At 42.8% G+C, this 25316-nt stretch overlaps 1 protein-coding gene across 2 annotated transcripts in view; it reads right to left on the reverse strand.

Annotated features, from left to right (window-relative positions):
* Positions 1-25316, reverse strand: part of CACNB4 (calcium voltage-gated channel auxiliary subunit beta 4) — a gene marked incomplete at both ends in the record, with an annotated part of 106491 nt that overhangs the window by 39089 nt on the left and 42086 nt on the right. The window contains one exon of one of the 2 annotated variants that reach the window (XM_080621505.1): positions 23544-23588. The exons of the other annotated variant lie outside the window; for it this stretch is intronic. Within the exon in view, the coding sequence (XP_080477631.1) occupies positions 23544-23588 (45 nt within the window). Of the gene's footprint in view, positions 1-23543; positions 23589-25316 lie in introns of those variants that run through there. 2 annotated transcript variants of the gene reach the window in all.

Consider the following 25316-nt stretch of genomic DNA (forward strand, 5'->3'; position numbering starts at 1 on the left):
GCCAGCTGCATAACCACTCTGCACTGAGTTGTGATTTCAGAATCAAATGCTCAGTAATTATTTCCTGATATATGTTTGGTAAATTTATTTAGGACAACTCATTAGGTGTCTCAGCAATTCAGAAATTACTAGGTAGTTAGAGCACATTTTTTCTTCGTGAATACTAATTATTAGAAAATAGGGCAATTGTTCTAACACTTACTTTCATAATCTCTTTTTTTCCTGAGTTTAAAATATTGCAGTCATCTCCTTTCTCAAGATGCCTTCAGTTCAACACAGACTGTGTTTTTACATCAAAGAGATTTGGTTTAAAAAGAAAGTACTAGTAACATATACATTTACTGCCAAAATACTACATCTTTTTCTGTAATGTTCAAATGAACATGCAAGACATAAGGTTTTGCCCAACATGCATTACAGGTATGCATTCACCCAGTGTTACACATGTAAAAAGGTCTACAGTTTAAAGATCTATGTAGAATAAAAAAGAACCCTGAGATAGTGGCCAGTGAATACATTAGTTCTTCTGAACTTTTCCTTCTCACATTTTGACAGATGTAATTTCTTCTGTTATAAATCACCATAAGCTCAAATGTTATTTTGCCTTTCCAAAACCTCAAATGCTAACTGGTCAAGAGAAAGCTTAGATGTTTTTGTAGCAAAAAAGACAGGATAAATTACTTGAAGTACAAAGACGGACAAATTGTTTCACTAGTTAGTCCATCACTGTCTCTATTCTCTTGAGCATAAAAATGTGTTTACACCTTAGTAGTAAGTTGTTAAATGCATTGTGGCACTGGTCAGACTGCTTCAGCTATCTCACCTCTACTGGTGACAACTACATAAAACAGCAGAAAGTACCAAGGTTACTCAGTCTCCTTCACAAGCACCATTCACAGAATCACAGAACAGTTTGGGTTGAAGGGACCTTAAAGCTTCCCCAGTTTCAACCTCCTGCCACAGGCAGGGACACCTTCCACTAGGCCAGGTTGTTCAAAGCTCCATCCAACACTTTCAGGGATGGGACAGCCACAGCTTTTCTGGACAGCCTGTGCCAGTGCCTCAACATCACCACAGTGAAAAACTTATTCCTTACATCTAATCCAGATTTCTCCTCTGTCAGTTTAAAGCCATTCCCCCTTCTCCTATCCCTACAGGCACTCGTAAAAAGTCCCTCTCCAGATTTCTTGTTGGTTCTTGGAAGGCTGGTGTAGAGGTCTCCCTGGAGCCTTCTCATCTCCAGGCTGAACAACCCCCAGCTCTCTCAACCTGTCTTCATAGGAGAGGTGCTCCAGTTCTTAGCTGCTTTATCATTTTCACCTGTTACTCAGCAAAGAAATGAAAGCACACACCCACATCTATCCTCTTACTCAGCAAAGCCCATCAGTTTCTTCTGATTGCTGCCCTGTAACCTAAATCCCTGCAAGCACCTCCACAAGGATTTGGGTGAGTTGTGTCTCATCACCATATTGATGGGAGTGACAACCTTTCATGGGAAGCAGCAGTAAGTCCTGGTACAAGTCCCTCCTGCTACAGCCACTGGCTAACCATGATTAAATCTCAGCTCCAGGGCAAAGTCTGACCCGGTCTCCCCTAGCACTAAGCTTTGGAGCATGCTGTCCCAAAAGAAAGAAACAAGAATTGTCTCTTGTCACATCTCTAACCTGAAATCTTTGCAGGAAGAGGCTGCCAGAATCTGCAACGTGTCTGCCTATGGTATTCACAGTAGAACTGGACAGTGACAGACATGAATATCTGCTCATCCTTTGTCTATCCCTCCCTCCAAGTTACTGCTTTTATTTGAGGTTAAGGATTTTTCTCCCCCTCCAAAATTCAGGTTTTCCCACACAAAGTAACACCCAAAGCATTTTTTCTGGAGTTCCAAGTACAGTGAAAGGTGAGGATCACAGCCAGATAGCTAGCTACAGGCTCAGATTGTTCTTCTCAAAAAATGTGTCCAAACCATGAAATTTGAACAATACACAAACTTTTCAAACTCTTCTTTTTTTTTCAGCCATAAAAGAGCAAAGATCTGTCTGGGAATGCTCTGCTCTGTGTTTTATTTCAATTGCTTGTAGTTAGACCAGTGATTGAATCAACCACTGAACACCTCTAATCTGAATTTTGCTTCAAAATGTGCAGCTGGTCCCTCTTTATCATGAAAGCTATTCAGAAGACCCAGGAGAGAAAAGAGGTGCCAAACTAAAGCTGCAACAGTACAGAGATACTGCTTCATTTTTTCTAATTACTTTGGCTCTTGAAAGTATTGAATGATCTTTCCAAGGCTCTGCGGAAGCTACTACTATTGGGTTTTATGACACCTGATAATAATACACTAGGTAATAAAATTGCACCTGTAATTCTAAATGAGCTCTCCTGGAAAGATGATGCTCTGCATCTGTCCGCAATAACAAGTTAGGAAGTCAAGAATGTTCCACAGTGTTCAGAAAAAAGAAAGACAAATATTGCCCCCAAACTGAACTTAATCATGCTGCCAACTACACAAGCATCTGTGTTTACCATATGTGGTCTACCACAACGTTTCCTCAGACATACAGCATGAAATCTTCAGCCAGAAAGTCCTGAAATAATACTGTGTGTTTCTAAGTCACTCCGTAAGTCCCCAGTCTCTCTCCCTGCCTCTCTGCATTACTCCCACTCCAAGGGCAGTATCCTAGAGCAGAGAGACATGCAGGGCACAGAAACAGCAGGTCTTAAAATATGACGGGAGCTTTCCTATGCTGGGTGTGATGAAATGTTCTTGCTGAAATGGGTGGACCACTGTGGGGTACTTTTTAAATCACACCTACATTTAGTTCCTTTTTACAGCAACATGGACATTTAACTTGGCCATCTGGAAGAGGCTTAGCTCCCATCCTTCCTCTTATTTCCTTCTGTTCAAGTTAGAATCATAGTTCATCCCCATTTCTCTTCTGTCTTCATCTAGTTTAGCTTTTTCTCTCCCTGATGCGCTCCCATCACCACACTGCCTTTGTGAAAACTGGGCTGTCCTGTGCCAAGTGGTGCCTGCTAGCGTCCTGTCCTGGAACTGCTCTCAGATAAGATTAATTTTACCTTTGAATAGAGGCCACCATTGGGGTTTTGGCACTTCTAAAAATCAGCATTTATTCTTTTACACTACTGAAAATTACTATGTTATCATTGTCATGGGTTTAGGACTATTTGTGAAGTCAGGCACAGGAAACATCACACCAAAATTGCAGTATGGGACTTCAAAGGGGCAAGGAATCATCTGGTGATAAGGCCATCACTTGCCTGTTTTGGGTTGTTTTTTTTTATGACAGCATAAGTTGCCAACAGGCCACCAACAACGTTTCTGTGGCAAGGATCTCTAGAGATCATCACTACTGTTTTATTTGGCTCTGCAGGACTTCTGTACGATTTTAGTCTTTGAAACTTTATAAAAAGCCCACAGAGAAGTAACAAGAAAACATACCACTGCTTTAAAAATACTTCACACTAGCCTGTTCTGCCTGAATAAAGTAGCACAAACTTTTGCAAAAGAACACAAGGGCAGCCACACCAACCGTCTGACACGGGCCACTAAGAGGACATTCCTTTCAGTGTTCTTGTTGATTTTTGATTTTGCTTTCCTCCATCCTTCTTGGATGCTCCATCCCTGCAAGAGTTTAAGGCCAGGCTGGACAGGGCTTTGAGCAACCTGGTCTAGTAGAAGGTGTCCCCGCCTATGGCAGGAGCCTTGGAACTAGATGGTCTTTAAGGTCTCTCCATCTCAAACCATTCTGATTCTACGACTGAAGGACATACACATGCAATGGGTGAGAGACTTCCGGCCACAGCCAGAACAAGTGGGTGTTTTTAAAGTAACACAGTTGTTATTACCTAGCTTACATTTGCCAAGATAGATTAAAAATACAGTTTAAACAAAGAAACAGGCACGTGGAATATTTAAACATAGTATTTCAGCTGATTCCTTTAGGAAAAGAAAAAATTAAGAGAGCTCACATGTAACAGGTAAGTTTATTTTCCTGGAGGACTGACTGTTCAGCAGCGCATGGACCTCTGATATTCTTTCTTTTCAGTATGTGCTGTGACCCCTGGTTTCTATTTCAGAGTTTACCTGCATAAGAGACCTGATTTTAGTAAACAGGACCTGAGTGCAGAAGTTCACGGCACAGAAACAAAATAGGTAGGGTGAGCCAGATTGCTGCTGTTTTCTAACTGCTGCCCTCACAATATGGTTTGCATGGAAGAGACTCACAGAATTAAGTTGCAAAGCGGCTGAGAGGCAACAACCAGAGCAAGGACCCTCGTCACCACCTCCCTCTTTGTCACTTCCTTTGCACTTATGCTGACTTTGCATTTATGCTGACTAAGCATTACCGGCAAAGGTAAGAGATTTCAAATGAAGGACCTCAGCAATTCTCCTCTCCCATTCATTAGCTAAAATGATTTTTCTCAACATTACAAAAAACAGTACATCTCTCCTTGGGTTGCAAAGACACGGAAGAAACTTCAGTCCCCAAAACAGGCATGTTCAAGATAATAATCTTCAAAGTATTACAAATGTGAGGAAAGAAGTGGAATTTTCCTCAAGACCTCATTGGCAAGAAGATCCTAGCCACCTGTCTGTTTTTGCTGCATGCTTTCCTAATTCAAACAGTTAAATTAAAGCACATGTATCTTTTTAAAGACTTTTATGATTACAGTGTCCCAATTTTCTTCTAGCGTGGCGTCACCACTTCCCACACCATCAGACTTTATACAACCAAAATAACCCAGAATACTTCCTCCTTATTTTTTAAACAGAAGTGGTTTAGAACATGCTGAACTGTCTCACAATTTGTCCCAAAGCTGATTTGGTAAAACCACACACAAACCAACGGTGCTCAAGAAGATGGCTGGTTGGCTTTGCAATTTACCCACTACTTTGTAAGACACAAGCAAGTCCTGCAGGTCTGTGGGGTTCCAGGTATTCCAGCTCTGTACCAGCCCCTCCATCTCACAGCAGTCAAATCCCAAATAGCACATGCTTTGTAATCCTTTACTGAAGAAAGCTGGTGGGCAGCCAAACTCCATTTATGACATAGAGGACTGCAGCTCTCTGCTGTGACAAGCTATATTTAGGTGGTAATGTCTTCCTCTGAAGTCACCCATCCACTTTGCTTTTGCCTACTTCTCACAGGTTTCGCTAAGGGTCTCACCAGGGCACAAAAAACCCAAACAGACTTACATCTTCAATGCAATTATAGGAAAATTACTTTGTTTAAAATATTCACGCTGTGTACTGAACAGGAAAGAATTGTGACATGCTGTTACAGTATTGCTGAAATGAATTTCATGCTGCTTAATTTAAGCCAAGCTACTGATAGGGTTTGGGCTGAGGTTTAGTATGTCATGTTGTACTGTGTTTTTAATTACCTTCTTCCTTCCAAAAGCTTCTACACTTGGAAGCTTAAAAACAGCTTTAAACACCAATAGATGAGGTTTACAAACATAGCATTTTACTTTTATTTTCTTTTTACATTTTCCATTCTTTTTTTTCTTTTCAGGGAACCATCTTTCAGCTCCTATGAATTTTCTTGCAACAAGGACCAAATTCTGAAATCACACAACTGCTGAACTCACATTAAGCTATTATGTACTGCTAGAAATATCTTAGGAAGAAAAAGCCTCAATTTCCTAAATACTACGCACTCTGTAAATAGCAGCTCCTTTCCCCAAACCCTTGCAACCTAAAAAACTCTACTTACTAAGAGCAAAATACAAGTGAAAGGGCACCTTGCTATCACCTACTGAGGTAATATCCAAGTGACACTTCATAGAAGTTAATTGCTATAATCAATCTGGGATTCCATGGAATTTCTAGGACCTTGGGGTTGTTACAATCGGTACTTTGCTGCCCACTGGCTATATGGGACTTCACAGGGACATGGCTGAAATTCCAGTGTGGCCAGTTACAGCTACTCTGGCCTACTCCCACAGCCTCATGAACACCGCTGAGTACCTGGAGCACAGGTACCCCAAATAAACTAGGGGTTTTTTTTAATCACTACTACATGAAATGTGGAAAAAAATCCCCACCAATAGTATTTGTTGAGTGTTACCACATCTGTTCTGATTTGAATATTAGCTCCCATGTTGAAAACATACCAGAGGTACTTGCTATTGTCACGTATTCTCTGGTGCTTTGTAAAGAAGGAGCTACAAAAAACACAGGCAAACAAACAAGAGTTTATTTGGGGGAGATCAGAAGCAGGTACAAATACCAAAGATTTGGTATTTAGGATGACACTGGCTACTCTCTCCATATATTCACTGTTAGGATAATTGAGAAGGTACTAGCTGTGCTAGGTAAAAATGCAAACCCAGGAAGAGGGAACAGCCAAAACCTAAGGCTACCTCTAAACTCCAGACACTGTAAATATTTTTTGCAGTACATAGTGTGGTGTGAAGATATCTTCCTCAAATTTTTATGTTACCATGAGCTTATGACAACCTATTTCAATTTTGCAGAAGCCAACAGTATTTGACAGCTTTAGAAAGTTAAAAATTAGAAACTCAAAGGAAAAATCTTGGGTTTGTTTTCGTTTTTTTTAGTAACTGCCTCCAGTATTATCTCAAAATGGGTCCTTAATTAAATGGCTTAAGAAAAACAATAGTGTAATATTCCTTCTTACTAGCATCCAATAAACATTCAAATCAAGACAAAATCCTTTAGGAATTACTATCATACCCACAACCTCCTTGATTTGGCAAAAGCAATAACTGAGAAAGACTCTTGTGATTTCTTTCTGTGCAAAAAGCTCATTCTCCATCAAAATTCTCACATGCATCAGTAACACCAATCAGAAGAAAACAAGGCAACTTTAAGCACCTGGATATTGTTCTTTGCTGAACGACGGAGAAAAAAAGCCTTGTGAGGAGCAGAATCTGTCAATAGCTTGAGAAGATTTAAACCCCTTATTTTGATCTAAAGCTTTTGCCATTATTTTGGGATATTCTAGAAGAGGTACATATACTAAAAAAAAAACCTGTCACTGCTGTCAAGGGTGCAGCTCATGCGCTGTAAGTCTGCCCTGAAATATAACCAAAAAGGCAGGGAATGGGTTAAAGTCTCTAAGACAGAAGACAGTTGCTTCCTCACAACCACCTTTACATTGATATTACACCCATTCAGATCCTGTTGGGTAGATAAGCATCTCACTGAAGTCAAATGCAAAACCATTTGTTGCAGTACTTCCTAAGAGAAAGATGACTTTAAGGATGTAAACCAAAAGCCAGTCAGCTGAAGGTTAGGAACATCCCAAATTCTTTTTCTGCCCTGTGCTAAACAAGGCAAGACCCCCAGAGCTCGATTCTTGAGTAGACAAACTCATGCTGGACAGACAAACCCTCAACTTACACTGCAGCTGTTATAATAAAGTATTTCAATGTCATGATGTTGATCTAAACATACATATAGATAATACCCATATTTACCTCCTATAACAGATGAAATGTGGGCATGGACATACACTCAGGCATAACTTACAAATGCATTCATGGCACCCCTTGCAGGAGACCAATCATCAAGACATTTCCATCCTCCAGAATAGTTCACTGCAGGTCCAAGTGCCCTGTGCTACTGGCAGTAAGGAAAGGCTTGTATTAATATAATTTCAGCATCAACTAAATGTTTTGTATTTCATTCTTTATGTGTATTTGTTGAGAGTTTTCCATGCCACGAGCTCACTCCCTGGAAGCTATAGGGTTGAACACTCTACCCTTCTGGTATCAGGTCTGAGTTTAGCCACAGTGGCTGCCGTGTATATCCTACTTTGCACAGCACAAAACCTGCAGGAGATTTCAATTACTAAAGAGTTCTCCCCCAGTCTATTTTGTAAATCCTCTTGCGTCCCACTAGCTCCATGCAGAGGGCAAGCACAGCTGTACTCTGTTGTTAAACCAGCACTTCTTCCCGCGCCCAGCATCCCTCTCACCAGCTTGGCAGCAGGTGGGAAGGCTGCGGAGACAGCAAGCAGTGTGGAGGAGGAGGAAGGAGGCCTCACAATGTGCTCCAGCAACCTCTTCTAACCTGCACAGAACTGAGGAGCCCCCTGAGGAGCACAACCAGTCCTCTCTGCCAAAGGGACAAGACAGCACAGCCCTGTCTTTGGAGAAACAGGACCCAACAGGAACTGGGGGTGGCAGAGGCTGCATGGAGAAGCTGAGCACTTCCACATGGAGTATCCACACTCACCATCCATCCCTAAGGGAAGATTTCTACCCAGCTCTACCAGCAATGAAGACTGAAAATGCGCTGTCCTTCATATACCTCCTCTCCAGGAACAGGGCCCAGAAGTCCTGGTCTCCTAAGTTCCTACTCCACTGCACATCTTCTCATGGCATGCTATGGGCAAGGAACTGTGGAGTAAGCACACTGTCATTACAGGCACAGCCAGGACACAAGCTGTTTCTTGGCATTTCTAACTGTATCGCTCTTGAGTTGCAGTCCTGCTGCCCTAACATGGCCCCTTCTGCATCTCTATACAGCAGCTCTTCACATCAGTCTCAAAGTTGGAAAAGAGCTGTGCAAGCAACACTACTGAAACATGAATAAATTATCAAATTAGTAAGAGATACCAGATAAGTGAGAGGGAAAAATGTGCTGAGCCTCAGGGAGGAGCAACTCCTCTTCCTCCTCAAGCACAGACCCATGCAGTGCTGCTCACGCAGCTTGGCCACCTCCCCCCCATCTCACAGGAGGCCTGGTAACAACAGCTGCTGAAGAGAGAAGAGAGGAGCTTGTTCCTCTCCAGCAGAACCTCTCCCACCAGGCTCTGTGCAGCAGCACCACTGCAATTCAGAGCAAAGGCAGAGAGGGACTGACTTGCTCTAGAAGAATGTAGCGAAATAAAATTAACACAAAAAACCTCAACCAACCAAACAGCTGAAATGCCTCTGGGATCTCTAGGGACTGCAGTACGTACCCAGCCAGGCAGCCAGCCACTTGGGAAACCACTTCACTGATTTCCATCCTGACATGGTTTGATGGAGCAAAAGCTGGTGGTGGCAAAAGCTAAACTTCAACAGCTTTTTAGCTTTTTTGTTTTTTTTTCTTTTAAATAATGCAGCAACTGCAGTTGGGTTAAGAGGCAATACAGCCAAAGGGAGAAATTGTTTAATGGCTGCAAGAAACAAGCACAAATGCAGACTTTTAAGCTACACATGCCTGAAATACATTAGTCTAGCTCCACTGAAACCTGGGCTCTCGGTCTGGTGTCATCCCTCAGTTCACTTCTGGCTCAAAATTTCAGAGTTAATGAGCATATGTAATTTCTATTAGGCCAGGCAGGTTTGGAAATGCTCAGCAAAACCAGCCTGAAAAGCAGCCTGTGATGACTTCAGACAGAGCTCTTCACAGATCAGTTTTCAGCAAAACAACACTGCAGTGTTTTTATTTATTTACATCATTGTTGTTTTCTGATGATACAGACTAGGATTTCTTATCCTGTAAGAGATCAAAGCATCCAGAAAAAACTGCAGCCTGAGTTTATTAATTTTTTTTCTTGTTGTTGAGGAATATAAAATATTCAATTTTTCAGAATTGAATTCTGATGCTAAATAGATCTCATTTATCTTTCGTATATTAAATTCTTGCTTATGAAGAAAGATACAAAATACCCGTGGCACAGTTACATTCCTCTGCATGTATCTTCCCACTTAGCAGCTATCACTTGCATACAGAGAACCCAAATGAAAAATCTTACAAACAGAAGCTTCCTCCTGCAGAGAACAATAACTCTATGAAAGTACAATGCTTTTGTGTGTTACAGCTTAGAGACAGATTTTAGGACTGAGCATATTACGTATTAAAATGACTGTCACAATCATCCCTTAGATGACTCTGATCATGACTGTAGATATCATGACTGTAACTTTAAACTTGATCAACTCTGGGGACACACTTGGCCTGATGTAGTCAAAGATCCAAGACGTTACAGTCTTAAAACACATAAAACCAATGCCCAAGGATCAAACTGAGTATTTTCAACCTGGAACTGTACACACAAGGAAATCTTTGCTGTAATAATCTTTTCCTAGACCACTCTCAACTAGTAACATATTCAACAATGCTCTCATCCTGAAACTGTTTTCTTCAGTGGTATGCAAACTTTTTTTTCCCTGTCTCCCAAATCTATACTGTGCAGTCACTGGGAGGCATAATGCTCTGTTATGAAGCACAGAGCTCTACATGTGATGTACACTGAAATATATGTACCTTCAAAACTGTCAATTGAACACTTCTCCCACGCTGGTACGGTTTTATCTGTAGAGTACATACAGCACCAGCCACAACTTCCCTTTCTTGAAAAAATAAAAACAAACCAGGACTGAAAAAAGGGAGGCTCAGAAGGATCAAGAAAAATAACCAAACCCATCAAGGATGTGTTTGAACAGAGAGACCAAAGTAACAGGGAAATTGCTCTCAAGGGGAGTGGGGCAGCTTTCCATCATTCAAAACCCTGTGTACAAATTCACAGAACCACAGAATCACAGAACTTGTTTAACTTCATGAGGTTCACACTGGCCCACTTCTGAAGCCTGCCAGGGTCCCTCTGGACGGCACCCCTTCCCCCCAGTGCGTTATCAGCAAACTCACGGAGGGTGCACTTGATCCCACTGCCCTGCCCAACATAAGCCTATAGAGTAACTGAATGAGCTGAGAGGTTAGTATGCAACAGCTTTTCTTTAATAGTAAGATGGAAAGGTTTTACTGTGAAATGTAAAGGTGCAAATATAAAATTTATAATAAAATTTAGAATAAGCCAACAAAAAGGAAACATTCATATGTCATATATTCAGAACAAAGTAGCAGAGCTAAAAATTGAACAAGGTTCTTAAATATTATAACAGATAAAACATATCTTCAGCATAGGTGTAAAAAGTAGCAACATTAGCACTAGAAATTACATTCAATGGCAAGTTTCAAAGCCTAAGTCAACTTCTTGATTCCACTCAGCAAAGAAACTTCTACGTATCCACCACTACTCTATTAATTTTATACGTATAACAGGAAATACTCTAGCCTGCGACTCTTCGTCTTACACTCCCACTCATACTGTATGTTTACATACAGTAAACCTAATCTGTTAAAGGGAAATATTACTTAATGCATTCCTGAGATTTATTCACTCTATGGTGCAAGACAACAGCTATTCAACAACGTAGTTGTAGGAAGCTCATTGTAGCAATGAACTTCCCAACACTCTACTCCTTAGGACAGCAAGTAAAAAATAAGACAACTGTAATCAGCATGAAAAAACATAAGGAGGCAAAGTATAATTCATTTCATTCAGATGCTTTTCCATCTGTCAATATCCTCTTCATTTTCTAGTAAGAGGTCAAAAAAAAGTGCAAAGTTCCAATATTCCTTCTTCATGGTGTACAAAAAGGTCTTGAGAACATTTTAACTAGAACAACCACTACAACATGGATAAAGGTACATCTCATACCTTATCAGAAACCTTGCAAATACACTTTGAAATAATCTTGCCCACTCTTTTTTTGAACAAACACTTCAGCAAGTACACTTTATTTATAGCTTTGTGTCAGTAAGCTAATTCTGCTTAAAGAACAAGAGCTCCTGTGAGGTGGGAGACTGCCGTCGTCCCAGACTCACCAGGACAAAGGTAAAACAACATCAGGATCTCTTTCTTGCAGTGCCAGCTCAATTCCCTTGTCCCCTCACACTCCATTATGATGGAACAAAGCAGTGACAGGAACTTTCCAAAAAAAAAAAAAAAAAATTCTGAGATGAACAGTCTGTCAGGACATCTGGAGGATAAAGAGATTACCACACACTGGGCTCCTTTGGTGTTGACCTATAGCGGCTAGTGCTTGCTTGCTTCTGGCTGGGTCAGACTGTCTTCCATTAACCCAGAAGGTAGTCCTGGCTGGCCAACAGGACTGAGAGACATGTTAGGAACATGTCATGTCCCAGCTCCAGGTCTTGGCAGTCTTTGACTGGAAATCCTGAAATACTGTACAGTCATATAGTGACAGCATGGGTGCCATTCAGCTGGACAAAAGAGAAATCATCACTTGTAAGCAAACCTGCTCATTCTGGTATTCAAACATGAAAACTGTGATGGAGAGGCCTTTTTCCCCAGGGCATGGGCAAAGATGAGCATCCCCATTTTCAAAGGCTGAACTGGAACACCATAGGAGAGGGTCTGACCCTCCATGTATCAGTCCCAGTACTAGACTCGACAGAGCAGCTGACACCTCAGCAAGGTGAGGCAAGTGCATGCACAGCAGCAGACACAGGTTTCTATTCATCAGCAGGGAGAGGGCACCAGGACGTAGCGGGAAGCAGAACAATTTATTCTAGGCGCAGCACTAGCGTTTAAATCACACCTGATGCTGCAGACCATGCTCATGCTGGTAGCTTGGTTGTGGTCCCACACTGGACAAACCTTTCGTGAATCTACCTTGAGCCAACAGCAAGGACTGCCTTGGTGGCAGGACGAGTACAATCACAGCCTGCTGAATCACAGGTACTTCTTTTTCTAGCTTGGTGTCAGTTGAAGAGACATTTCTGTGGTATCTGTCATTCCTGGAGTGCAGCAGGTTTATTCACGAGTGTTCATCATGCCATTCGGACGGAGCCTTCAGTGCCAGGAGCTGCTGCTAGATCTCATGCAGAAGCAGCCTTTGCTGACACAGACAGGGCTAGCTGCCACTGGATTTTTTTCCTTGGTGATGTTTTCTCTGCATTAGTCATAACTGAAACTTCTCTGCCCAAGAATGATGCTGGGGCTTGTTTTGTCAGAACCTGATGAGATCACCACTAATTGTTCAGGAAAATAAAAATTTACCATGGTATCTCATAACCTATATATCTTAGCAGAGACTAACTGATTGTTTGTCAGAATATATCGTTTCCCAGGCAAGAGAGATCTGTTTTTCAGGGGATACACCAAGCACAGAAGGAACATGGCTTAAAAAAAGTTGTCACAAAATCCCACATGGAAAGTAGAAGTTTGTAAAGCAGAATAGGGAGTGTAACCATTAGAAACATTATTTTATTCACAGGGTTCTTACAATAAGAGATTATAAGATTAAAGGTTCTGAAAAAGTCGAGTTTGAACAGGCCAGAGGTTTTCAGGGTTGTACCTGACTTTGTGAGCAGGAAGGAGGAACAGGGAGGATGCCTTGGCCACCTCACCCTATAGACCATCTCATGGGGGTGAGAGGTGCAAAGGGCTCATTTATGGTCAAAATGGACACAACTACTGGAAAAAAAAAAATCCTCCAGCTTCATACACACCAAGAGCACCCAGCAAAGCATCTAGAGCAACACGTTTTCAAAGAAAACATGGCATTTATGATAATGTAATCAGTGAGTGTGATGCCCCTGTACCAAGGACAAAAAGCCCACTGGAGAAAGCAGAAAGCACAAATGAGCTGAGCAGTGAGAGTCGATTTGCAGGGAAATGTCCCAGCAAGGGTAAAAAAAAACAAGACAGGACTTGGAGAAAATGTATTTGGTATAAGCAGAATTCTCTCAAAATAGAAAGGCTTGTGAAGTTTTATATGAAGTGTTAGCAGCTCGCTCAAACATGCACTTCACCACTTCGGTACTTAGCAAGATGATAGGGAGTATTTTTTTCCTCATGATTTCTTCCATGTTGCTGTAATCAAATCACTGCCAGGCTGCATTCTCCATGCCAGTGAAACAGCACAACCAAATAGCTCCATCTCTGTAACTTACGTAGCCTTTGTACTACATTCTTAGGGAAAAAACCCAAAACAAACAAACACAAAACCGACCACAAAACGTAAGAGCAGCTTCTTTTCTCCCTCCCCCAGGGCTTTCCTGCTTTTCTATGCCCTTGTGAAAACTAAAATCTCCATGGCCCTGAGGAGCAGAGTAGACCCTATAGCCCAACACTGCTCCTTCCGAGGCCTTTCCTCAAAACACTTAGAACCTTTCTGACACGGCTATCTTTAGAGACAAACAGAACACAGATCTTCATCCTGAGCTGTGTATGTGCAGAATCAGCTACCACTGGCTTCTTCTAGCTCTCTGTGCTGGGTGGAAAAGCTTGCTCACTCTGAGCATGCAGGTAATCGTCCAAATCAAAAACTGAGTTTACCTGATCAGCACCTTGGGGTAGGCAAAGATAGATATGTGTGCACAAGAAAGAGTTAACAGAACTTGCAGTTGGTCAGAAATCCCCCCCTTCTTGCCTCCCACTCTGCTCTAAAAGTCCTCCTTCAATTTTCAAAGAGCAGTAGAACAGCTGAGGTTGGAAGGGACCTCCTGAGCCCAGCCTCCCATATATAATATGTATATACACATATGTATGTGTATATATAGACACAAACCCATCATCTGTTGAAAGAGAGTATATTAGGAACAGAGCCAAGTTAAAGAAAGCCAGAACCTTAGAGGAAGGCAAAATAATGAAAGATGCAGGAGCAAGGAGAAGGAGGCCCAAAAGTTATTTGCATGTGCTAAAACTACACTGCCTACCTGTGCTTACCTTCTACTCTAGTCCACCCAGCTGTCCACTACTCTTCTCACTGCTCTCTTGAGTCTTTTTCCAGAGGAAAAATCCCTTCTGATGCACAGTAACAGAGAAAGATGGGCACAATCCAGTGCTCCAGCATAGGAGCCAGTAAGCTTTAATGGGACAAGGGAGCTCCAATCCAGTCTTTCTTTTCCTTGGTTTATGAAAGAAACAGTTAAAAGTTCCCTCTAAGCCATTCTCCCAAACAGTTTCATACATAGGTGATGCTACATCAGGAATGACCAGCAGACAGCTAAATTCATTTGGCATGCATGCACACGCCCATGACCTGAAAGATGCCATAAGTGAAGAGAACCAAGATGCTCACGAGCAATGGACCTCTCCTTCTGAAAGAGGAAAACTACCAGAGCAAAGACAAAGACTGTGCCTATCAACAGGCTGTTAACCTTGTCCCTGCACTCCACACAGAAGCACAAGTATATTGCACCTGAATGTACTTACATGTTGAAGGCACAGAAAGAAGGAGCAGACATAGTAAAACACGACACTCAAGAACTGAGAACAGTTCACTGTTGGCATGAAAATCAGCAACAAAGCACTGTGGAAAAAGACAAACCAGGACGTGACAGAATTTTGCAAGCAAATCTTGACACCACCTGAGATCCCTACAGAACTCAGCATTCAGCCAGCTAAATGACATTCTGAAATTAATTACTGGATTCCAAATGACCATAAACAGCTGTCAGGCTTGTCCTGTTCATAAAGTAACTTGCATTAGTCTGATTTGATGAGTTTTAAAACCAGGCTCTACCATCTCTGTAAATGCTTACTCAACGGAAAAACATCTAATGGCTCAGCATCTCACAAACAGAACATGTTTTAGGGAGATAGGAAAGCAAGCCATGACACCAACAAATCCTAGGTTAAGCTTCTCTCCTTGTCATAATGCCTGTGATGTGTTCCTTCAGTGCCAAGAGCCACATCCCTCCCTCAGATGCTCTTGAGTGGCTTTTGTGTCATCTTCTTAAGCAGTAGGCAATTTTTAAAGCACTCTGCAATGCACATTTGTGAGAAACCCTTCTCATTTTGGCTGCACTCCATGGTCATTCAAGGTTTCACAAGAAGGAATCCAAAAGCAGGAGTAAAGTCATAGTTAATTATACACCTTAGTTCTTCATAGGAACAAACAATATTACTAAACACACACTTCCAATCAGACAAGCTCTTACTTGCAGCTGAAGCTGAAAACATACAGAGTTAAGTATTCGTTGTTATGTTTCTTTTGTTTAGGTGACTTGAAGGTTTGTTTTTTTTTTTTTCATTTTAATATATTTTTGTTGAAAAAAGTACTTTTATGGAAACAGCAGGCAGTAATTTATAAAAGTTATTTATGATTCTTACTGAAAGTTTTATTTGACTACCATACTATCAAATCAAAACACTGCCTTTCACAAACCAAAGATGTGAGTCAGATAGAAAACCATTCTTATGTGGGCACAAAACATTGGACATGGTAAGAATAGCTGATGTTGTAGGAATGCAAGGATTTTGGGAATTTTAGTAGGAAAAACCTAAGTAAAAATACCCAAGCAAACCCCAAAAGAGAAAACAAGCTAACTTTCCAACAGCCCTTTACATAAAAGAAAAATGTTAGGCAGATGATGATTCGTTAGCTGAAGCATTCTATTAAGAACTAATGGAAATGAAAACAGATTTGAAACTCTCAAAAACACACAAATGCTTTGACTGTGCAAAAGCCAAATCTCAATGAGAATTCAGAAGACATAATCAGCAGAGGATAATCCCTCTTTATCAGAAATTACTGTGTTCCCAGTCAAGACAGACTTCAGTGCACACTTGAAACTACAAATCCTACATAAGCAAACAGCAACCAGATAACTGGTAGCAATTAGGCAAATGATCCTGGAATGACTAGGTCCTGACATTACTCATCCTTTTTGGATTAAACATCAGAAAACTTAACTAATTGAAATGGAAAAACAACAGCTATGCGTGACAAGAAGCCCAATGTCATCAACAAACCAACAGCACTGCAAACACCATCCTCTCGGTTCACATACGCACCTATGGTCTCTCTGAGGAGTAACAGAAAGAAAATCCAATTGCCTCCTACTATCAGCCCCACAACAGAGGGTCTTATGAGACCACCCATGCACTGTTTTATGAAAGCAGACCTCCCAAAGAAGGACAGCATCAGCAGTCTGCATCTATCTTCCCTTCATGTCACCCACCACAAGGAAAGCTCAACATCTCACAGGCAGCCTGGATGGCTGGGTACTCAGCACACTGCTGGCAGTCTTACCCTACAATTAATTTTACCTATAAACCACGCAAAAATTTTCCAAGTATGAAAACTCCTCTGTGCGCTGTAAAGAGAGTCTGTATCACCAGGCTTTCTACAACCAGATAATCCAAGCATGCTGGAAAGAAGAAACTGCACTGTCACTAGCAGCCTTACCTCCTACCTGCAAAATTCATCAAGTCATATAAAATGACAATTACATCTCGACTACCAGCTTTCAGTCTTCAGCTTGAAAATTTCAGAAGGGACCCGTAGAAATGATGCACCCAATAATCACTGAAATCTTTCAAACCCCGCTGAAAGTCCCAGGTTTTTATTTGACTGCTATGTGAAGCTACCTGCTTGGTCTCAGCTGCCCGTTGTACATAGACATTCTATAAAAGGAGCTGGGTATCACAAAACTCACTCCAGCCCCTGGCTCAGGGATAGCAAAAAGAGCTGACAAACTCTGCAGGCACAGAGAATGAATTTCACATGAGAGTATAAGCAAGTGCCTATGACAGCAGCACCCATGCATGAGCCCTGCAGGCATCACCCCTTCCCATGACAGCCCATCTGGCACTGCACCTTCGAGAGGGGCACAAAACCAGAATACACCAGCTGCTGCTTCAAATATATCTGCTGTGTAAACAGTGGGCTGATGTTTTGGGCTGCAACTTCTGCATCAACCAGCACTTACCGAAAGCAATACTGAGAAACAGCTTACAAGTAAACAGAATGTAAAGCATAAGTCTGAAAAACTACACTAACTGGAAGAGCTTAGTAGAATAATCACCAAAGAGACAGGATGAAAAACACTTCTAAAGATACATTGTGTTTATTTCTTATTCTCAACCTATAACTACTAAGAAGATGTGCAGAGCAAGCAAAGACCACCTTTCTTTCTCCTTTAAAGATCCATACATAAATCAATATTTGAACATGAACTTCCCTATCAAGGTTTGCTTTATTATAATCACATTTTTCTACTTGAGCAGCACCCAAAGATCTCATCTCAGCTGCCAAGAGAAAAAGTGTACACTACAACAACAGAAGGAGTGACTGGTATGAGCAGAAATGTCACCAAACTGGAGTAAGGGAAGGGAGTACACTGTCCTCAAAATGTTAACACTGATCATTTGTGTGGTGAATGAAGTAAGTTTTCTTACTATTCCCATCACCTCTTTCCTAGAAGTTCTCAGCAATGGTCTCTCAAGAACTGTACACAGTAACTGGAGACAAAACCTACAAATCAGCATGGTTTTTTACACACACGTCACACCAAGCTTTTGTAGAGTGGAAGGAATGGCCACTGCTATTGCCCTGTGTCACAGTAAGCTCCTCTCTGGCTCCTCACATACACATCAGCAAGTTGTGTTAATACCACAATCTGTACCACTGAGTAACAGTACACTGGACTTCAAGCAGAGTTTTCTACCCTCATGTATGACCTAAAGCCATTAACACTGCAGATGAAATTCAAACTTAGCACCACAAAGATTGCCAGTATGATAACACCATGTGTCGTAATGATACGCTATAAATTGCATCACCAGCCACAATTTCCCAAATCCCTGATACAGCCCTGATGTGCCCATGCAGAAACTGGCTACAGAGTCTAAGCAGGCTTATGCATATACAGTCCTCATTTTTTTACAGTGAACTCTGAACATGAGCCACCAAGGTCAGTCTTACTGGTGTTTAGCTCCTATAAACATCAAAGGACTTTCAAAATCTAAAATGCTTTTGTGAACCTGGGCATGAATCTAATTCTTTAAAAGTGTTTATCTAATTCTTGGTGGTAAAGAGTTTGAACTTGTATAGTACCTTTCACTGAAGCACATCATCCTGGCTTACAAACCAGTAAGGTCCTGCTTCTCTGGTGTACTGAGAGCCCCCTCTAGCATTAGCAGTAGGAGGCAGGCTGAACATGCAGGGATGAGAAGAGCCTTAGGGAAACTACAGCAGGGCTAAATGCAGGCCAAATGGCTAAGAGAAGTCTAGAAAAGAAAGTGCAAGTACAGCTTAGGAGAAGGAGACTGCTGGAGAAAAAGCAAATAGGTAAAAGCAGTTAACAAAAAGACCTACTACAACAGAGAGGTAAGAAAGGCCACCTTTAACCCTCCTTTAGAGATCAGAGAGGTACCACACAGAAATCCAATCAATATTTAAATATTAATCTCCCTACCAAAAAGACAGGCAGAAGATGAAAGCACAAATTAAATGTCATTTAAATTTCTTGAACATAAGGAGGAAGAAGATGCGCAGAATGGGAAACACCAGCATTATTAAGCAGAAAGGCACGCTGCGCGGGTGCTGCAGGCTGTCACCAGTGACTGCTGAGTGGTGACATTGCACTCTCACTTCCATGCAGCCACCACCACGGCTGTGCAATAGTGGCTTCTCTCCTAGTTGGCTCCCCAGCCCTGGCCACAGCAGGCCCTTGCTGACCCCATGCCAGGCCACTCCTCGCTCTTGCTCAGCTGTCCTGCCTGAGACACAACCAAGCTGAACTTTGAAGCACCTATCCAAAGGCAGCTCTTCCCAACAGCCCAGATAACCAATTCAAGTACAGCAGATAAAGCCTCTCACATGCTGACAAGTGTTAAACTTACACCTTGTGAGAAGTGAGGACAGTCATTTCACATGCTCAGTTGTTGCTCTGAAATGAGTGCTTTAGAGGTATAAATATAAACAATCTAATAGGGACGGTTCTGATAGTTTTGCAGGTGGAAAAATTGTGACACTTACTTGCCACAAGTGTTATTCCCAATCATGGCTGAGAAGGACCCTGCATTAGAGGTATTTGTCGCTAGCTCCTGGGGATAACTTTTCAACTAAATGCAGCTTTAATGGAAAAAGTAATTTTACAGAAAATGCAGTTTCTTATGGGAAGGTTTCATGGAAGTTTGTTTCTGAAAAGGATGGCGTCTTCACTGAAACCATAGAGCACTGGGAAATTCTGGACTGACATATGGAGCAGCATTCAGATCCTCCCCTGGCATAAACAGACACACACTTATTAGATCCCAACCATGCAGGTAAATCAATATTACTTGGTTACCCAACAGACCTCACTGTCTTAAGCCTCCTGTGCTAAAGAGGTTTTATGGCGTCTTATTATCAAGAATGTAAAACATACTTCCCTACAGGGCAAACAAGCTCTCATTCCCAAAAGGGTGACCCTGTTTAGAACCAAAGCACTAAAAAACCCTCCACAAATCCCCAAATCACAGGGCAGGGCAACAAGCAAGACAAAAATCTTCATCGGGAAGATGTTTCTCTCTACAGTCTTCCATCACCTGAAAGCCGGCACCTTCTGTGTTCACTAGAAGGGTGCCTCTGCCTGCAAAAGTTGTTTTCGTCCATATCTCTGAACCTCTTTTCTTCAACATGGCAACTACTTTTTATCTACAATCACTGGTAGTGTTTTTCAGCTTCAACAGTGTAATCTTCTTCCTCCAAAAAGCCTCACACTACCTAGTGCATCATCTACTTTATTAATCATCACTGCTGGTAATGGATTATAATACCCATGCATACACTCATTTCTTTACATATACATAGATCAAAATATGTATTTTTGCATACATTTTGTATAAATGCACACATACAAATCCACTATAATAGCAGCCTCTATTACAAAAATCATCTATATATATCTTCACCGTTAAAAAAATGTCATGCTTGTTCCCGGTTTTAACAGGAAAATCTCACCTGCACACTTCTAGGGTATTCTCTGATCAGTTAATCTGTACATTATCTATCAGAAGAGATTAGGTATAAACTCAGTACATACCTTAGCTTCCCTATCTTTAAATGTTGTGATTTCATACTACCTTTCCAAAAGCAAGCATGTTTACTCTATGCGCCATACACTGATGATTCACCTTTTCCTTCAAAAAAAATTCAAATTTGATATGTACACATAGGACTTACAATGGGTACAGGTTTAAAACACTTTGCATGGGTATTTGCAGTCACTGTGCCATTTAGCTGACTTCTAACTGTAATACCACCTAGGTTAGCTTAAAGCAGTTCAGAGACACTCAGTAACACACATCTATTTCAGTTCAGTGGAGGCTGCCAGGGGTTAACCCTTCATCACAACTGCTGCTCTTCTCCCTGCTTTCATCGATAAGGAAGAGATTCACAGTGTTAACCTCAGCCCGCTACCTAGTCTCTTTACGGTGCAAGAAAGGAGAATGAGTGGATTTTCATTTTGGCCCTATCATGACAGCTAGGCACAGCTTTGTAAGATGCTACTGTACTAGAATGACTCTTTTTGATATAGTTTATTTTATGCTAGAAGCACTGCAAATAGCACAAATCCTCGATTGCCTTTCCCTGTGGTTCAGGGAAGGAACAAGCACAGAGTACACAAGCTTGTAGCTCCTTCAGTTCACTAGCTGCACAACATCTGGGTTAAGCCTTCCAGGTCCTAAACCATAGAACAATACAGAGGCCTTTTCTTTAATCTTCACACACTCACGGTTACCCTCCCCCTTAAACCACAGGGAACCAGTATTCTAGCCTTGATTTGTTTTTCACTGTATTAATTCTATTATGTTGGCTCTCTTTGGCTTTAAAGTAATACTCATGTGACCCATCACACTACCTGTTTGCCAGAATATTGTCTCAGCAGGCATACTCAATTCATGAGTCAGAATCCAAAATAATAATAAGGTGTAATGTTTTAAGCAAGTGATTCAGGAGCATAAAGTGAACACACTTAGGGAATTTTACCTACTTTGTATCTGAGGCTTTGGGTTTACAGGCTCTAGCTCTTCCATATGACTGTGGGATCTAGACTGCTTTTAGAGTTTTATGGTTTGGGGTTTGGCTTTTTTAACTTTTTTGTTAATGAAAGCTGAGATTCTCACATATTCCCACAATTCTGGAAGTTAGATCTATCAAAAACTATCTCAAGTAATGAGAGATTGTAAAATTACAAGAGTTGCAAACAGCATTATCATGAACCAGTTAAGAGGGTGTTAAGGAACCTGGAAATGACTTCTTCATCCCAGCTCTTCCAAGTGGACAGCTAAAGACCTAGGTCTTCTCTTTGTTACTAACATGATTCTTACAGTACAAACCCTAACACAGATGTTCGTTTAACAGGAAAGTTTCTGCTCTCCTGCTGTCATTAAAACTGTTTTTCCCGAATAATCTTCTTGAAAGAAATCAGTGGGCTTCACCAAAACACATGGAGTTAAGCATCTCAGAAGCACCCTTGAATCCCACTAGACATTTACCTGCATTTTCTTGTAAACTTTAAAATCTGGCTTGTACAGATAAAACATTTCTTCTACAACAACCACTACACAGCAAGTTAGCTTTCTCAGCCATGCTACTATACTTCTAAGTTGTCTTTTTAAAAGCTTATTTATACTCCACTGAAAGACCAGCACAAAACAGCTTCAGGACTGAGAACAGTTCCCAACAATTCACGCTTTGCCTTACAAATACCTGGTTTACATACAGAAAGATCCAGCTTGATACTAAAACACATCCCTAAAGGAACCAACATGCTCATATACACTTGGCATGGCAGCTTGTAAGCAGCAGCGAGAGGAAACACAAAACAAATTAAAATACACATGCAAAAAAGGCAGGGATTTCCAAAGGCAGGAATGACCCAAAGAAGCACAGTTTTGAAATAACTCAAACACGTAGTACTGAAGGATTCAAATACAGAGGGATTCCTCTCAGCACGGTGCACTGCATTAATTCATTTCAATTCTGCCGAGTTGTGATTCCTCTCCCTCCAAAATCAAGGGATGCCAAAACAAGCTGCTAGTATGTGAGGCAACACATTGACAGATTACACTTCCCAGTCCCAGACTGGCATGACCTTAGTGTTAGGCAAGGAAAAAAGCCTCATCTGAAGAGACATGGGAGCTTGTCCATCCTGCTGGGGATACCGTATCATACAATACATACGTCTGCACTGACGCACACTCTGTTTGATGTTATAATCTGTGTATTTTACGAGCTGGCCACACCACCTTATGTAACAGACCCCTGTTTAATATGTAACAGCATGTTCCTCGCCGCGGCAATCCCAGCAGTTTCCCTTGCCCCGAGCAATTCTGCCCCGCTGGAAAAGCCACTTGGGCAGCCGCCGCCAGCCGTTCTTATTTGGGGCGCCGCGCCGCGCTCGCGGTAACGGGGCCTCCGCGCTGCAAAAGAACCATTTTGTGAGGGATGTCACAGGCTCCCCAGCGAGGCTGTTCAGGCTGGAGCGGGGAGGGGGGAGGGATGGTGGAGAAATAATTTCCCAACGATCGACGCCAGCCTGTCCCGGCTTCCTTCGGGAGACACAGGCACTGCCGCGCCGGTGGTGCCTCGGAGGCTCCGCCGCTTCGTGACTCCACTCGGAAGGCGCCCGCGGTGACCGGCTGTCCAGGACCCGCGCCATGCAGATGGCAGCCGAGCAACTTCGGCTGCTGTTGTGCCGCACACACACCGAGCACGGCGTTCATCAGCGGCTCTCCCGCAGCGCTTACAAACCTCCCTGCGCGGGGCAGGAGCCGGCGCTGTCCGCGGCTGCGGAAGCGCAACCACGGTGACCGGCAACAAGCTCCCCCGGGACCCCGAAACACGGCTGCACCCCCACAAATTACGTAACAGAGGAGTATTTCAGGTGGCTCCGACCGGCTCCTCCGGATGCAAAGCCGGGAGGGGGGTGTGTGGGTTTGCCCCCTCCGGATCCCCGCCCCGGCGGCGGCACTCACCGCCTCCGAGTCTTCAAATCCATGCAGGTACAAATTGTCGTACATGGAGGTCCGCTAAACTCCGGGCGCCTCTCTGGGTGCAGAACCGGCGCTGCGAGGCGCCGCAGGGGGTATCGAGAGGTAGAGGCCTGTGCGGCGGCGGCGGGGCCGAGCCTGCCCTCTCAGCGCTGCGGACACCCCAGCCGCGCGGCGCCGCCTCCCGCGCCCACCGCCGCCGCAGGTGCCCCTGCCGGCGCCGCACCACCCCGCAGCCCCCCCACCGCCTTCCCGCCCGACAGCGGCCCTCTCCCCGCGCCGCCGAGCACCATTGGCTGCGACGTGCCGCCGCCGCGCCACCATTGGCTGCTACGCGCCTCAGGGGCCGCCGCGCGGGGCTGCCCCCTGCCGGCCCCCTCACGGTGTTGAGAAACTATCGGCAGAGCTGGGCTACCTGCTGCCAGGCCGCCCGACGAGGGCACGCAAATAACGGCGGCATGTTTTCCTCTTCTTTTCCTTCCTTCCCTTCTTGTTTCCTTCCTTTTTTCCTTCCTTCTTTCCCACTCTCGCTTCACCACGAGGTGCTGTTCTCACCCAGAGAACAGCACTTCATTTTTGAGGAGAAACCCCCAGACCACCCCTCCCCATCCCCAGGGTCTGGAAATGAGCAAACTAAAGACTGAAAATGAAAAGACTGTAAGTTTGAACCTTATTTACAACTAAATTAAGAAACAAATTTCTAAAATGCATCCTACTCAAGCTTTAAGACTGAGGTTTCTGGTTCCACGCACCTATGCTGTACCTCACAGTACACAGTGCTGACAGGCAAAACTAGTTCCACAGGTGGAGAAACCACGTCCAGAGAAGCTCACTAAGAGAGACAGGCACACAGTGAGGAAACTGCAAAGCTGTCCCTCCAAGTCTCTGTCTCTTGACTTCCCATCTTATATACTTAAGCACTGAATGTTTCTCCTTGAAGTAAGCAAGTGTAACACTAGAGAATAGACCTACATGATAAAAAAGTAAATAAAAAATAATTACAGAGAAATCATTTACAATTTACTTCCTATTTTAAGTCTTATCTTCAGTGCAATCTGACACAGCATCTCAGTGTTCACAAACACTTCTATTTGTCTTTTCCACTTGCTTCATCTACTATTCCTTCCAAAGGCTTAATTTAGTTCTGCAAAGTTACCACTAATCACTTGGGAAGCATCCAACAGCCATGTGTAACAAAGCCAAAGGTGTTATTCTCCCCATATTCACAATTTCTTACAAATTTAATCAAAGATTCACAGAGATGTGGTAAGTCTTATTCCCAGTTTACTACTTCTATGCTGTCAATGAATTCTTTGCTTCTATCCATATAACCTCCTGGCTTGCAAGAGCTTATGTAACTACATGTAGAGGAAGCACAGTCCCACTGATGAACAAGAGACCAGCTAGTCAAGGGAGGTGCTTCTGCCCCTCTGCTCCATTCTTGTGAGACTCCACTTGCACTGCTGTGTCCAGCTCTTGAGCCGCCAACATAAGAAGGACATGGACCTGTTGGAGCAAGTCCAGGGGAAGCCACGAAGATGCTCAGGAAGGGCTGGAGCACCTTTCCTGTGGTTACAGCCTGAGAGACTTGGGCTTGTTCGGCCTGGAGAAGAGAAAGCTCCAGGGAGACCTTAGAGCAGCTTCCAGTGCCTAAAGGGGCTGGAAAGGGGCTTTTTACAAGGGCAAGTAGGGATAGGATAAGGGGCAATGGCTTTAAACAGACAGAGGGGAGATTTACATTAGACATTAGGAAGTTCT

This window comes from Psittacula echo, assembly GCF_963264785.1.
Source record: "Psittacula echo genome assembly, chromosome: 6".
NCBI lineage: Eukaryota > Metazoa > Chordata > Aves > Psittaciformes > Psittacidae > Psittacula > Psittacula echo.